The 15,443-nt window shown below is 42.3% G+C and overlaps 2 protein-coding genes across 2 annotated transcripts; one reads left to right on the forward strand and one right to left on the reverse strand.

Annotated features, from left to right (window-relative positions):
- Window positions 1-265: 265 nt before the first annotated feature.
- thbs4a (thrombospondin 4a) lies at window positions 266-8,254 on the reverse strand (the record flags this gene model as incomplete). Its single annotated transcript, XM_079222686.1, has 23 exons — window positions 266-757; window positions 844-983; window positions 1,079-1,251; window positions 1,486-1,682; window positions 1,787-1,835; window positions 2,072-2,250; window positions 2,349-2,445; window positions 2,569-2,653; window positions 2,728-2,780; window positions 2,860-2,978; window positions 4,013-4,172; window positions 4,299-4,406; window positions 4,504-4,608; window positions 4,808-4,960; window positions 5,050-5,130; window positions 5,219-5,356; window positions 5,448-5,650; window positions 5,754-5,805; window positions 6,184-6,275; window positions 6,389-6,491; window positions 6,652-6,899; window positions 7,029-7,226; window positions 8,173-8,254. The coding sequence occupies 23 exons, from the start codon at window positions 8,252-8,254 to the stop codon at window positions 708-710; spliced, it is 2,865 nt and encodes a 954-aa protein (XP_079078812.1). The 3' UTR covers window positions 266-707.
- A 2,033-nt stretch (window positions 8,255-10,287) lies between these two features.
- On the forward strand, window positions 10,288-14,540 carry mtx3 (metaxin 3; the record flags this gene model as incomplete). Its single annotated transcript, XM_079223003.1, has 9 exons — window positions 10,288-10,368; window positions 11,465-11,534; window positions 11,684-11,760; window positions 11,874-11,966; window positions 12,052-12,234; window positions 12,334-12,410; window positions 13,743-13,900; window positions 14,186-14,274; window positions 14,445-14,540. 9 exons carry the CDS (start codon window positions 10,288-10,290, stop codon window positions 14,538-14,540), a joined length of 924 nt encoding a protein of 307 aa, XP_079079129.1.
- Window positions 14,541-15,443: the final 903 nt, after the last annotated feature.

Raw genomic sequence — 15,443 nt, forward strand, 5'->3', positions numbered from 1 at the left:
ATGCAAATTTTGTCAGGTGACTTGTCTTTTTTGGAAACATTTCTGCTTTTTAACTGTTGGTATGAATGTAGAAATGGAATGGTGCTCTACAGCTTAAATATCAATCTAAACAAATTCCTAAATCAGATGGCATGACCCACTGTGAAGGCTGTGTATCACCATAACATACAGGAACACTTTGGGACCAAGAAGTATGTTTGAAATGCAGAGATGTGGGTGCCATGCAGTTCATTGTTCACACAATTTCAATAAAACAGCCATCAAACGCCATGTGGTGTCTTTTATTTGTTTTCTCTCGTACAGATAAATAACAATGATCTCATGTTTAAAAAAAAAAAGACTCTTTAATGCTCAAAATTTTATTGTACTTCCAACACATAAAAAAATCAGTTTTGCATCAGTACTCATAAAATGCTCATAGAATTGCATTTGAGATATTGCATAAACATACAACCTTCTGATTTGTACAAACGTGTACTGTCTTCAGTTAAACACAAGTAAAGTATATAATGCCCAATCTTATAGTTCCCTAAGACCCTCTCGCTCATGTCAAAGTTAAAATACTTTCACCAAACCTGTCCTCCATGTTCCCTCTCACAAGAATAATTTTTTCCTCTAACTCGTTGTCAGCAGTGCAGCTCTGCTTTCATCCACGTTTTCAGCAGGGCTCAAGTTATTTCCTAATGGATTGCGCCGCTTCTCTGGCTTCACTCTGTGTTCTGGGTATTAATATCCTCGTAGTCATCAGGAATAGTGTCTGTGGTGATGAAAAAGAAAAAGAAACGCTTAGGCATACTTGGGGTTTATGTAGCTGATAGGACTGCCTAGCTTGCAGACACTCACCGTTGCAACGGTATTTAAGATTGGACCAGATTATGTTTTCCTGAGAAAAGCAGAACACGCCCAGTCTCCCGCCTCTCATACTGGTATCAATTAGCACGCCGGTGTCCGCCACCAGTTTCGAACCCTCAAAGAAACGAGCCCTGGTTCACACAGGAGGTAAAACTAGTGAAGTCAGTCCACACGTTATGAGTGTGTGTGTGTCTCCGAGTGTTGGAGGGTGGCCTGATGTATGTACCTGATGTATCCAACCTGTGGTCTGTGCTGCAGGAACCAGCGGTAAGACACCCTGTCCTTCCAGCCAACGTTCCTGGGGTCCTTCCACAGGAGCCGGACCTGATCAGGGGTGTCTCCTGTGTGCCAGAGGGAGTTCCTCAGATACTCACCAGGACCTGTCTTTGACTTAACTACCTAGTAGTAATAAAGACACAGATAGCATAAGAGGGAGAAAGAACAAGATATGATGAAAGTAAACATACTTCTTCCAGCTGTAACTCAGGAGGCCACCCACTAATCACAACATTGGCAGATCAATCCCCCAAAACCTCCTGTCAAAGCGTCCTTGGGCAAGACATTGAACCACAAAGGGCTCCTGGTAGTCGCTGCCATCGGGCTGTGAATGTGTATAGAAATGCAACAATTTACCTTGAGTTGTATTCCGGGCTCAGCAACGGCTCTGAAAGGTGCAGCCTGCCAGTAGGTTTGTTCTGTCTGTTTCCACATCACCACGTAGAAGGAGGAGGAGTCCTGGTAGCCAAAGATGAAACCAGTATAGTCGTCGTCCGTCACTGTGTTCACGTGGAACGTTCCCTCAAAGTCAACCCCACTGAACGCTTTGTAGCCTGCAGATGTGGACAGTGGAGAAGGAAGACACAATATATGTGAGGCAAAGACAGATTAAAAAAACAGATGAGGATGAGAGAGTGTGAAGGCATTCTGTGCTTACCGACCGCGAGGCCAGGGTCAGAGTTCATGGTCTGAACTATCTCCATGCCCTGTCAGGAAGAGTAGCTTCACTTTACTTGTCATATCACGGGACTCATTACATATGTTGTTTTTGAATTCTAACAAAAATAATAATATTTTCAACTAAAATGTACGGCCAGTACAGTACTATATTCATTTTGGAAATGATATGGACGGAACAGGTATGAGTTTTATACAAAGACTTGTAATGTAAATGTAACAGAGGCTATCTAGGAAAGGGGGTTGAACCTTGGCTTTTGTTTACCTGATTCAGGACCACCCAGTTGGGGTCAATCTGAGAGTCCCCCTCTGGATCCAGCACTACGGTCTGATAGGCTCTGAAGTCGGTCAGGGTGATTTCAGCGTTCTCTGGGCAGTGGTCAATTATGTCAATGATGTTGTCTTTGTCAAAATCTCCTTCGCATGCGTCTCCAACATTGTTTTCTGAAATACAAGGATGCAGCTTAGTAGGGACCACATCGCACACACATACTGAACACATGCATGTACACACCCAGAAAAAAACAGGAAGTGATACTAACCATCTGTGTCCTTTTGGTCTAGATTGGCGACTAGTCTGCAGTTGTCATCATCGTCCACTATGCCGTCATTATCGTCGTCGTTGTCACATTCATCTCCCTATCAAGATAAAATCGCACATTTGGATTAAGGTATACACAGCCATCTACATGTCTGCATGCAAAAGTATGAAAAATGATGAATTTGATCAATAAAGTAAAGTATGAATGAGGAGATTAAAACCATTCCATCCTTGTCAGTGTCCAGCTGAGAGGAGTTGATGATTGTGGGACAGTTGTCTTTCGTGTTCTGGTGGCCATCACCGTCACTGACAAAGAGGAGGTAGGTCAAAACCGTCGACATCTTTATAAACATACCACTAGTCATGACAGTGAGCTCTACCTGTCTATGTTGTCGTCACAGATATCTCCTACAAGGTCGTCATCTGAGTCCGACTGCAGGTAGACAAAACAAATACTGTTGTTCAGAGTAGCAACAGCTAATGAGTCTTTTCCAGGTTGTTTGTTTTGTTACCTGGTTAGGGTTGGCAACATCAGGACAGCTGTCACAGGCATCTCCCACCCCATCATTGTCTCTGTCTTTCTGGTCTGCATTGGGCACTTGCTGGCAGTTGTCAAGGATATTTGTATAGCCTGCGAACATTAACAACTCAGCCCTTTTAGTTCTGCGTCATGTGTCAAAAACATTGACAGGAAAATCAAAAAAGCCCGACAGAACACAATCTACAGACACGCTCTGTCAAATGCATGACCAGATGGCAGTGTTAGCTGACGAAGAAGGTGAAATAGTTTCCAGTGGCCTATAATGTCTGGCGCAGGCTTACTCTGGAAAAATGCTTTCTGAGCGGAGACAGGCATGACCAAGCGCTAAGCAATCCAGCCTTGGAGTTAAAGACATAACCAAATGATCAAGAGGTTGGAGCTCTGCCAAAAGGAATGAACATCAACAAACAGAGTCCCAATGTGCAACATACAAAGCAGAAGCATACAAAGGTAAACATGGACACACAAAGGCAAGAAGTTAAGACTGTTTCTAAAGGAACAAATGAGAGGTGCTTTAAAAAGGGCAATCAAGTGAAGTATGCAAGAGAAGTTTACATTTGTGATTCCAGTTGAAACATTTTAACATTTAACTCTGTTTTCTACTGGTGTTTTTAGTTGTTGTTTTTTCTCTTAAATGAGGCTTGAGTTGTTTCCCTGAAAGCCAATGATCTAACTGGTAGAGTAAACAGACACACAAAGACCAGGGAGATGTTTTGAACAGACAAAGTGCTGCCAGTCCAGTGAAAGCAACACAAATGTCCACACTTTCCACCAAAGAGGAGGGTAAAGCTTGTATTCTTGTCTAGACAGTCTGTGGTCCACAGTCAGTAAACAGGCTGTGGTTTGGATAAACCTCACAGACTTGGAAGTTGTTCAATGTGATTATTAGTCACTTGGTTTCACAATGTTTCTCAATATATTACCTCTAATTGATGCAATAAAAGCAGTAATGGCCCAGTTAATACACCTCCCACAGTAATGACCATCCAACCTTTTCAGCCAATGTGACCATTAGCAAACATTGAGACTCTAATTACACTCAGTGATGTACAGCAACCACAATACTATGGGACATAATAATATGTGATAAAATGTGACTGTTATACAATAACAAACACACTTACTGTCCCCGTCCATATCATCATCACATTCATTTCCAAGTCCGTCCTGATCGGTATCCCTCTGTGAAGGATTTTCCACCGTTCTGCAGTTGTCACAGGCGTCACCAAGAAGATCCTTATCGCTGTTCTTTTGGTCCACATTATGGACGAGCCAGCAGTTGTCCTAGGATAGAAAAAAGAGGTTTACGGTACAGTGCAGGGGCTCGAGTGAGTGAGTTCCATTCCTGCTCTTTCAAATGTTAGAGCCATCAAAATGTGTATACTGGTCCTGTGGAAATAAGTTACCTACATCTATGTTAACAATGCCATCACTGTCTGCATCGTCGTCACAGGAGTCACCCAACCCGTCCCTGTCTGCATCCTCTTGGCCAGAGTTTGGCACAAAGACACAGTTATCCTGGAAACAACACAGCAAAACACACACACACAGCATTACTGTATAGTACTAGCATGAAGTAAATGCAAAAGAGGGTCGGGGGTGTTGAAATGAGTACCTGCTTACAGCTGTTGTCTCTGCACTGGAGCTTAATGTCAGGATATCCGTCAATATCTGTGTCCTTTCCACACACATAGCCATTACCTGCCCAACCAACGCCACACTCACACACACACACACACACACACACACACACACACACACACACACACACACACACACACACAAGAAGGAAAAGTCATGTTATGACATTTTATGAAGTTGATGTAATGCGTAAACAGCACAATCTTTAGTGATTCACACTCATGACCCAGTGATACTTATACAGTCAAATATGACTTCAGTATTTTCTAAATTCTTACCACACAGCTAATGCGGCCGTCTCTCTCCACGACACATTCGGCATTGGCATTACAGGGGCTGGGTTGACCGTTGGGGCAAAGCCTGGTACCATGGCAGCCGCTCACCTGGTCACCTGTGAAGCCAGTTTTACACTCTCCGCAGCGGAAGGAGCCCTGGTGAGGACAATACTGAGTCAAAAAAAAGGCTTCCTGCTATAAGAGAGTGTGAGACAATCACCATACTCTAGTGTTAGTGGCCTCACTATAGTGTTGTAGCAGTGCGAGTTGGTAGTGCAGCCTCCATTCTTTGGCAGGCCCAGACACTCATCTATATCGTCACACACCTGGAAAGAACAGATAGAAGATACAATTCACATATATCAAACAGTAGGAGTGTTTTTATATACAGTGTAGTAATAGTGTTTGTTGTACCTGTTTGTGGGACTTAGCATAGGACACTCCCACTCCATTTATCTCTGGTCCGCTGTATCCCAGAGGGCATTTCTCACAGCGAAAACCAGGAGCAGTGTTTACACACCGGACACCAGGGTAACATGGACTAAACTGGCACTAAGACATACAAAATAAAAATGATCAAATGATAACTACCGCTAGTTTTACTGGTTTTAGAATTACATAACAAGAAACACATAATACATACCTCATCTACATCGTCACAGTGCACCCCGTCACCTGTATATCCCTCGGGACAGGGGGCACACTGAAAAGCCCCGGACTCTGAACTGATGCACATGTTCGGTCTGAAACAGGTGCCAGGTGGGCACTGAGTCAGAGGCTGAGGCTGCATGACAAACTGCGCGGGACTTGGAGATGTACCTGAGTTGGTTGGATTGCCCCCGAGACCTGCGGGCACATATAGCCAGATATGAAAGCACCTTGTTGAAATTTCACTTTGTCCGTAGTGTCTAAACACTCTTTACATGATCAGGATGTTCGTACTACCTACCACAGGCAAGACACTCTGCGATAGTATTCCTCAGAAAAGTTGTCTCCTTAATCTTAAAGAAACACAGTGAAGAAGTGTTAGTTGGGTCAAACTGTGTTGGTAACTATTGCATTACTTTACATATTATATCACTGGAGGCATATCACAAGCTTATGTTTCAATACCTATTGAAAATTTGCTCAGCTGTCTGTTGCAGCTGAGTAAATAAGAAACTGCCAGCAGGTCCTCCCACTAACTATCTCAGCATCAACCTGGTCTTAAAAAGGAACAGGTGGCACACTATTGGACTGTTTATCATACCTCTTTGTTAAAATACTTTGGTACTTTGATTTATTTTTCCAAATCATCTTGAGCAATTTTTAAATGTTGTGTTTTTTCTTTCCATCAGGAGTTGTGAGACACACAAGACTGGGACTCAGAGCTGGTTTACCTGCTTGTGGAGCAGCTCCTTCATCTCAGATAACATGCTCTTCAGCTCCTGCATGGTGGTCTGGTCGTGGGCCGTCCTGCCTCTCTGGATGTCTGAGGGAATTTTACCAATCCCAATTAGAGAATTAGATACACAGCCCACCTAAAGCCGGTTTAATTTCTGATGATGAGGTGATGTCAGACAGTCAGTTGCAAACTGTTCTCACTCAGCAGCTCCAGAGATTCACGCTGATCCATGCTGCAGTCCTGCAAAGTCGCCACATTGTCTATGGTGTCCTCTATCACCAGCTTCAAGTCCGTCAGTTCATCCTTGTAAAGAAAGAATCAAACTGGAATGAAATACATTTGGCATGTCTGCAATAACAGTATTCCTATGTACGCAGTAATATTGGGGCTTTACACATTTTCTATGCAGCATATCTCTGCCATCAAATATGAAATTACTCTCAACTGTAAACCTCTTATTCACCTTTGCACTGGACTGCAGGGTCCTAAGTGCGATCTTGTTCGGTCCGGGGGGGAGTGACCCAAACACAGCGGGCAGATCATCCAAACTGTGTGCCAGTCTGCAGTCAACATAGATGTTGAGGCGAGGCGGGCCGCCCTGTAGACCTCTGGCATGTAGCATCACATGGTGATCTCGGCCATCTGCCAGGGAAGCGTGGTTGAAACTGGTTGTGACAAATCTGCCGTCAGTCTTCTGGTAACGAATGGTCACTAAAGATGGAGAGAAACGAGAATGAAAGAAAAGAGGCAGTGAAAGACAGCAGGAGAACACTAGTTAAAACAGATAGCTAATAATGTAGTCTGTATAATACCATTGAGAGTTTTAATAGAATAATTCACCCTTGCTCAGTTTAGCCTGCACGCTGACCTCCAGGTACTTGGTGTTGTCTTTGGGGTTAATGACACTGTAGAGAGAGGTGGGGGCCTTGCTGTGAAGCCTGAAGGAAGAGAGGAGGAATGCCTCATCTCGCCCTTTGTTCTTCAGGCTTCCTTGGAGCAAGTCTGGCAGGCAGTCTGGAGACACCAGCAGATCAAAGACTAACACAGGAGAGTATTGTTAAAAACCTGCATTACACTGATGTAAACACATTGTACCATAATTGTGACAGAGAAACGAAACAGTTTAACACAGACAGCGAGGGAAACACACAGTATAGTGGTCAATCAATAGTGTGCAAGGAGCTTAGGGAATATTCAGCATACTGAAAAGCACTCAATCTGGTGCACTAGTGGCGCTGAGTTTCTTTTTTGTCACTATTACGTTTTCTGTGTGTGTCTTGATAGCAATGGCTCACAGTGTACTGCGGATTGCTAATGCTGGGTTAGTGCACTATTGTACTTTATTATGTGCGACAGTTTCCCTGTGTGTGTGTGTGTGTGTGTGTGTGTGTGTGTGTGTGTGTCTGTGTGTGTGTGCGTGCATGCGTGTGTGTGCGCACGTTCATGTATATGTCCTGCTGTGTTTTATAGTAGTAGTAGACTGGAACTGCAGAAAGGAGCTGCAGTAAACTCTTTCCACTGGAACAAACCCACTGCCTCACGCTCACACTCTCTACACACTCACGTGCAAAGACACGTATACAAACACAAAAACACTTGCACACAGCAGTTACTTGAATTCAAGAATAATATAAAGTGACAGGAAATTATGTGGAAACATTTGCGTGTAGATTCCGGGCAAATCAAAGTTTTGCACATGCACTTTCTCAGTTGGCATGCAGTGTTGTTTTGCCATGTTAAACTGATTTACTCATCTAGGTCAGACTGTTAGAAGATCCTGGATGTCAAATACTACTAACCACAAAAAAAGCCAAAGAAATTAGAAGAATTACCCTTGTTATTTGCAGGCTTGCTGAAGATTATAAATTGTAAGACCAGACAACAGATTGTTAGGAACTGGAAAGGACAGTCACTTGAAATGTGTTGATCTACAGACACAAAGATTATGTTTTCCAGAGGGGCAGAGATGGTGAAGAGTACTTACTAATGCCTTGAGCTGTGACCGTGAGCACCAGCTGTTGCAGCACCAGAGACAGAGCCGCTGCTCTGGCCCACACATCCATCATTTAGTGCTTCAGTATGGGACACAGCTCTGCAGAAGCAGTGTTCCTGAAGAAATAATTGAGTTTCCACTTGTGGATCAGTAAACCTATCACAGATTAATTGCCTATTTTAACACAGAACGAAGAAAAATCCAGATATTAAAGCAAAATCTCAGCAGAGGTGAGATGGTTTTGTGGACACAGGCACAGCTTTTAAAGCAAAGGGGAGTGTCCTTCACTCTCTTGTGCAAGTGGCAAAGTGCAGGACTATTTTAATGAGGGAGTTTGAGGGAGGGTCCCCTTGCTATAGGTTCATCAAATAATACATCATATGTGGTTACTGGGTGTAAAAACGGGAGTACTATTACTACATGCACATTAAAAAAATAAATAAGGAATTATACATTGTATTTTTTTAAAGGTTTTTCAGTACAACATTATTTTTAATAGGGATCCCCTTATATATTTGGATTTTATTTATGTATGTGGTTGTTTCCTTTAATCCAATCTTACTGTCCAGCTGTTTATGCATGCATTGTATTGCAGTAAGTGCTGCTTGATGTGCTCTCATTTTTGGCCTACAGGGAAGGGCTTAAATGGGTTTCTAGTGGGTTTTTTATTCTGTAAATTTTTGAATCTAAAAAGCACTTTATATTTGCATTTGAAAAGTGTTTTATGAATGAAATAGTTTAATATATTAACTAAATGTGATAATTGTTTATGTATTTATAACCCTATTTAATTTAGTCATGATAAAGTGTCCATTCCTTGAGTCTTCATGTTAACTATGTTATGGGGATTAGTAATATAATAGCATAAAAGGTACTCTAAATCATCTTGTACACAGTGAGCCAACTCAAACAATGTCTGAGATGGATTGTACCTCCTGGTCTTCAAGGAGGTAACCTTGATTCCAGCTGGCTTTGAACAAACTTCATGAACCTGTGTCATAGATAGTGTATTTGATCTCCTAGCTCATCTCCAGTAAACCAGTTAAATTGTATAACTGTATGCCAGATGTTTTTCATTTTAATATAATTGAATCTTACTTGGCCTACATGCCTCTGTAAACCTTTTCTAAATTCCATCTGTTGGAGAATGTGGGAAGGGAAGGACCAAGTGGGCTGGACTTAGGACCCTGGAAACCCTGGAAAGATTTCATGACATGTCTGGTACTCGTCTTAAAATGTCTCGTCAAACCTAAAGTACATTTCAACATCTCAGCTCATGTTCCGAGCCAAAGAGAGACGTCTACCATCCCTTCAAGCATTATCACCGCATATCCGTTCGTGTCTGGCTGTCTGGTCTCCGACCAAAACACCTGGCAGCTTTCAACAGTCTGACTGCTATTACTACTGAAAATAGGTAAAATATCCCAAACATGGAAATTACAATTTCATATTTTTTGACATGAAAACCAAAGTATGAAAAAGTCACTTCCATTCCTGATATAAAGTCAGCGCCCTGGTCATTTTATAAATAGGCTACATTCTGAAAGGGCTCAATTTCCCCATAAAAGTAATTAATATGGAGTTCATAATTGACTTTGCTTGGCAAAACAGTCTCACCACAAGGTCTATTAGTAGCTGTTCTGCAGCTTTAGATCAAATCACACAACCTTCCTCAACAGATAGTGTTGCACAGTTGTCATGGATAAGTAGAGTACCAAATTCCCCTTCAAGGAACACTTTAGAGATTTATCATTGATGGTTTTACAGGTTCTCCGCCATGTTGTATTATGGTGACAAATTATTTCTCATTATGTTTCTCATTAAGGTGCATCATGTTGAGTTGTTACTGGTTTAGTTCCTTCATGAATTCCTCATCCTAACAAACCTTACATTTTACTGGGATTAAAACAGTTTAATTAGTTTATTGACATAAGCCAAAAACTGATTTCTCAAAAAAGAAGAAGAAGCATGTTAAAAGCACAGCAATATTCAAATCCTTTCCGGTCACAGCATGTCATCTCAGCACTTGAAACAAACCACCTGTTTAATTTCTTCACCTATGATTTCACAACTCGTGACGTCACCAGCTCCTTCTACGAACCAAACATGGCGGCTGCCATAGAGCTGAGATGCTGGGGAGGAGACTGGGGTTTGCCTTCTGTCCACAGCGAGTCTCTAATAGTTCAGGTAACGTGGTCGTCTGCTTGTAAAACAAAATGACGGTTATTATACCCCCTCCATCCTTTTAAGGCGACATGTTTCTTCTCCGGGTTTCTTTGCGTCTCCTCTGTGTGTTTCTGGTTAGCCTCCATGCTAACGTGCCTCCTGCAGCTTGCTTGTTGAGCTGGCTGCTCGGGCTCAGCTCGGGCTGCAGGATTGAACGGGACGTTTCACGCTGAGCTTTTTGCTTTTGTTTTGGCCAGCTGCAGCATTACTGTGACTGCATGGTCTGCCCTTCGTGTGTCGCTCAGAAGTCACTTATTGGGAACATAAATGTGTCCTTCAAGGTCAGCTTGTTGAGGCTTCTAATTCATATTGTTTATTTATATTTATATTACGAGCTAGCTATCGACGAGGGCCGATGTTGTAATAACCTTGTCAGAAAACTAACAGGGAGGAGTCTGTTGGTCGTGTTGTCTGTCAGTGAACCCATTCAGTTATAATAACTCTTGCCACAAGGTGACACTTTGACTCGTTTTCTGACGAAGATGACGTGTGTGTGTGTATGTATGTGTGTGTGTATATATATATATATATATATATATATATATATATATATATATATATATATATACACCAGACATTCAGTGTGGGACAATTTAGAATAGAGAAATAAGAAAAATAAATCGTGTAAACGATCACAATGTTTTTCAAACAACAGATGAGGTAACACTATTGTTGAGAGCTGAAACGGTTAATCAACTTGCAATTACCAATTGATTGTTTCAGTTATTTTTCATGACAAATATTCTATGGTCCTAGCTCCTCCAGTGTTGTGTTCTGCTGCTTTTTTCTATTTCATTGATTGTAAACTGGACATCATTTGGGTGTTGGACTGTTGTTCAGACTTCGCCTTAGAAATCCATACATTGCAATAGCCTGTTTTTACTATTATTTGACATTTTTACCCCAAAAAAGAATCAACAAATTATTCAATGATACAAATAATTTGTAGAGGAAACCATGTTTTATTTAGTTATACGTCTTTTGATTATTTCGTTCTAGCTCTTTTTTTAAATGTATTTTTAGAAATTTTTTGATTCAAATGTGTTCTTTTTTTCAGGCATACGCCAAGTTTTCTGGGGCAAAGGTCACAGTTGTTCCTATTGACTGGACATGGAAAACTCTAACAGGTGGGCTGCAGCTATAAACCAGAATGACATAACCGCATGATCCAGACACCACATGGGAATTGCTTACTATACATATGTGGTTGACTGATACAGGTACTGATACAACACCAGATGCTAGCTTGAATTGTAATATCTTCTTCAACCTGCAGCGACAGTCCCAGAGTTGCTGTGTGGAGACACTACAGTTCAAGAACCTACAAATATCCTCAACTTCCTGAGAAAACAGGTAACGGTGAATTCCAGGGCTGCTCACTGTCCGTTCCCTGGTCATTATGTCACCAAACCCATTGAGCAGATTCGGTAGATCTACTGTAATACATGCGATTGTTATTTTTTCAGCGGTTTAATGCCGACTATGAACTGACAGCCAGACAAGGCGCAGACACCATGGCATACATTGCTCTGCTTGAAGAGAAACTACGACCAGCTCTGGTAACGCCATCTCTCCTCTGCTTGATCCCTGAAAACTAATCTGTGAGTAATGGTTATAATTAGAGTAATGCTTTGTGTCCCACAGTTGCACACTTTCTGGGTGGATGCAGAAAACTATGCCAATCTGACACGGCCATGGTTTGCTTCACGCTCGCCATTCCCTCTTAACTTTTTCGTCCCTTGTCACCATGCCAACACTGCCCTCTCCCGCATCCTTCTAACCAAAGGAGAGGCGCCGTTACACAGAATCACTGAGGTCGAGGGAAAGGTAAATATCGACTTGTCTAATTCATCAGTCACATGTTGTGTCAACTCTGTGGGGTTATGACTGCAATGTTCCATCAATCTTTCTCACTGTCTGCCTCAGATCTACAGTGATGCTAAAGAGTGCCTGAATCTCCTCTCATACAGACTTGGAACTGCAAACTACTTCTTTGGCGACTTGTGAGTGCCTTAATGTCGTTTGATGTATTCATTGCCTTTATGGTATGGTCCTTCTTTTGTTTACTGGTATTTAAGTTATGTATAACTATACTCTGTAAAGCTGTAGAGCACTTTGTAAAACTTAGTTTTTAAAAGGTGCTATATAAATAAAGTTATTATTATAATTATATGTACAACACATTAAATTTAGTGCAGATCAATTTGAAGACAGAAAAGTAAAATAATTATGATGCTCTTGTTTTAGTAAGGGTTAGTTAAAACATTTTTTATGAAATATTATTCTTTAAATATTCTGTTGGCAATTTGATTACAATAGATCAAAAATAATAGGCCTATAGGCTCTGTACGCCTGCAGTAGGAGCTGTATTTGTATCCTCGGTATAAATCAGACACGTTCCCGGTGGGTGTTGGCCTCTGCCAGGGCTGCCCTTTATCACCGGTCCTGTTCGTGAGTTTCATGGACAGGATATCTAAGCTCAGCCAGGGGGCGGAGAGGATCCGGTTCAGGAGTCTCGGGATCGTCTCTCTGCTGTTCGCGGATGATGTGGTCCTGTTTGCCTCCTCAAACCGTGACCTTTTGCAGCCGAGTGTGAAGCGGCAGGGGTGAGAGTTAGCGCCTCCACATCTGAGGCCATGGTGCTCTGCCGGAAACCGGTGAATTGCTCCCACCAGGTGGGGACAAAATTCCTACCCCAAGCGAAGGAGTTCAAGTATCTCGAGGTCTTGTTCACGAGTGAGGGTAAGGTGGAGCGGGAGATGGACAAGCAAATCGGTGCGGCTGCAGCAGTAAAACAGGCGCTGCACCGGACTGTCTTTGTGAATAGGGAGCCACGCTCTCCATTTACTGGTCGGTCTACGTTCCAACCCTCACCTATGGTCACGAACTCTGGGTCGTGACCGAAAGAACAAGGTCGCGGATACAAGCGGGCTCAGCCTTAGAGATAGGTTAAGGAGCTCGGACACAAGGGGGGAACTTGGAGTTAAGCCGCTGCTCCTTCGTGGTTCGGGCATCTAATTCGGATGCCTCCTGGACGCCTCCCATTAGAGGTTTTCCAGGCAAGTCCAACTGGTAGGAGACCCCGAGGAAGACCCAGGACACGCTGGAGGGATTATATCTCCCGGCTGGCCTGGGAATGCCTCAGGGTCCCCCAGAATAAGCTGGAAAATGTTGTGGGTGAAAGGGAAGTCTGGGTCGGCCTGCTGGGCCTGCTGCCACTGAGACCTGACCCCAGATAAGCAGATGAAAATGGATGGATGAATTTGTGGAACACTGACAGAATACGTAATACTACATTGATGATGATGTTTGATTATTTTTGTTTGTGTTTGTAGGCCGACCAGTCTGGACGCCTTTGTGTTTGGTTTTGTGGCTCCAATTTACAAAGCCAGTCTCCCCAGTAGCCCTCTGCAGAGCCACCTCAGACAGCTCGATAACCTCACAAGCTTCTGTGACAACATCCTCGCAGTCTACTTCTGCCCGGACCGCCCTTGTAAGATCGCTACACACACTGGAAATACTCTCACTCTTGGGCTTTAGCTCGGTGAAAGCCACACATACGAAGATGCAGGGGACATTTTACATTATTTACATACACAAGCACAAACAACTACCAACACCATCAGTTTTTTCCTTCTTCTCACATCCTTTATTTCACAGCATGCTTGCTCTTTGCATCTGCTCTATTTCTGGGTGCGTATCAGCCTAACACTGTTCCTCTGCCATTGACTCTCTGCTATCTTTTCTGTGGGTGTCCCCTTACATCATTTCTCTCTAGGTCCCATCCCACCTGTTCAGGAAACAATGGATGCCAACCTCCAGAAACTAACTCAGCTTGTAAACAAAGAGTCCAACTTGATAGAGAAGGTGCTTCTGCTTTCCTTTTATCGTCTCTTTGCATGGGTGCATGGTTGCATTTGGCAGGTACAGTCTCAGCTGTACGAAAAGTATATATAGTGCCACTTAATGAATCATTGTCATTTAATTTTCTGCTTCTGCATGTGTGCTCTAACTAAACTCGACCTCCTGTACTGTAGATGGATGACAACCTTCGCAGCAGCCCTCAGCACAAACCCCACAGACCAGACCCCAAACCCAGTCTGGCCAGTGAGCAGAGCTCTACTCCTGCCTAACCTCTGACCTGGCAACCCTGATCCAGGCTTCTAAATGGAGGAGGGACAGCATGTAGATGAAAGGTGTAGTTCTGACTCAACATCTGCAAATCAAAAAAAATGGTCATCCAGGGAAAATATGATTTGAATGGAAAATAACCTAATAATTATTGGAAGTATGAGCTATTAAAGAGGCTATTTTATAGAAACATAATGATGATTGATTTCAAAGATGTTGGTCTGAAAGAGATGGAAAAGTGCATGTGTGAGGTGAAAAAGAAAAAGAAAAGGTTGAGTGCATGTATGTGGTCATGGATGGAATTCTATGAAGTGGTGTCTGATGAGAAACACACAGAAAGTTGAAGGAAATGAAAAGTCCAGCAGGGGAAAGAAGTGGCACTGTTTGACCTCTGAGTGGACCATTTCACCTCTTCTTCCTTTTGTTTTCTGTAAGAAATATGTATTTAATTTTTTTCTTAATTTTTCATCAGTCATGAAATTAGTTAAATAGGAATTGATCACTAAGATTTGTTTAGTTGCGTTACTCCAGGATTTAAATCTGTTTTCTTGTTATCATGGGGATCTCAGACCTTATTCCACCTCCTGTAAAAATATTCTGTAAATTCTAATAACATTTAAACTAGTGTACAGTATGTATACAGTCATAACTAGGAAAACACAATCACTTATTTTGCTTTGCTCTCATCTCCTCTGCTTTGTATAGCTTGTATAGCTGTAAATATTTACATGATGAAATCAATGCAATTACTTGTAATTTCCTCTAATAGGGCTGATCATCTTATTCAGTCTTTGCGAGATACACTGAGGTAATTCATACACACTATTAACTTATTCATGCAAGATGTGTGGGACTAATGCGTTTGTGTTTATCAAAGGACTATCAGAAACCAGTGTGTGTTTCAA

Source organism: Taurulus bubalis (assembly GCF_910589615.1).
Source record: "Taurulus bubalis genome assembly, chromosome: 8".
Lineage (NCBI taxonomy): Eukaryota > Metazoa > Chordata > Actinopteri > Perciformes > Cottidae > Taurulus > Taurulus bubalis.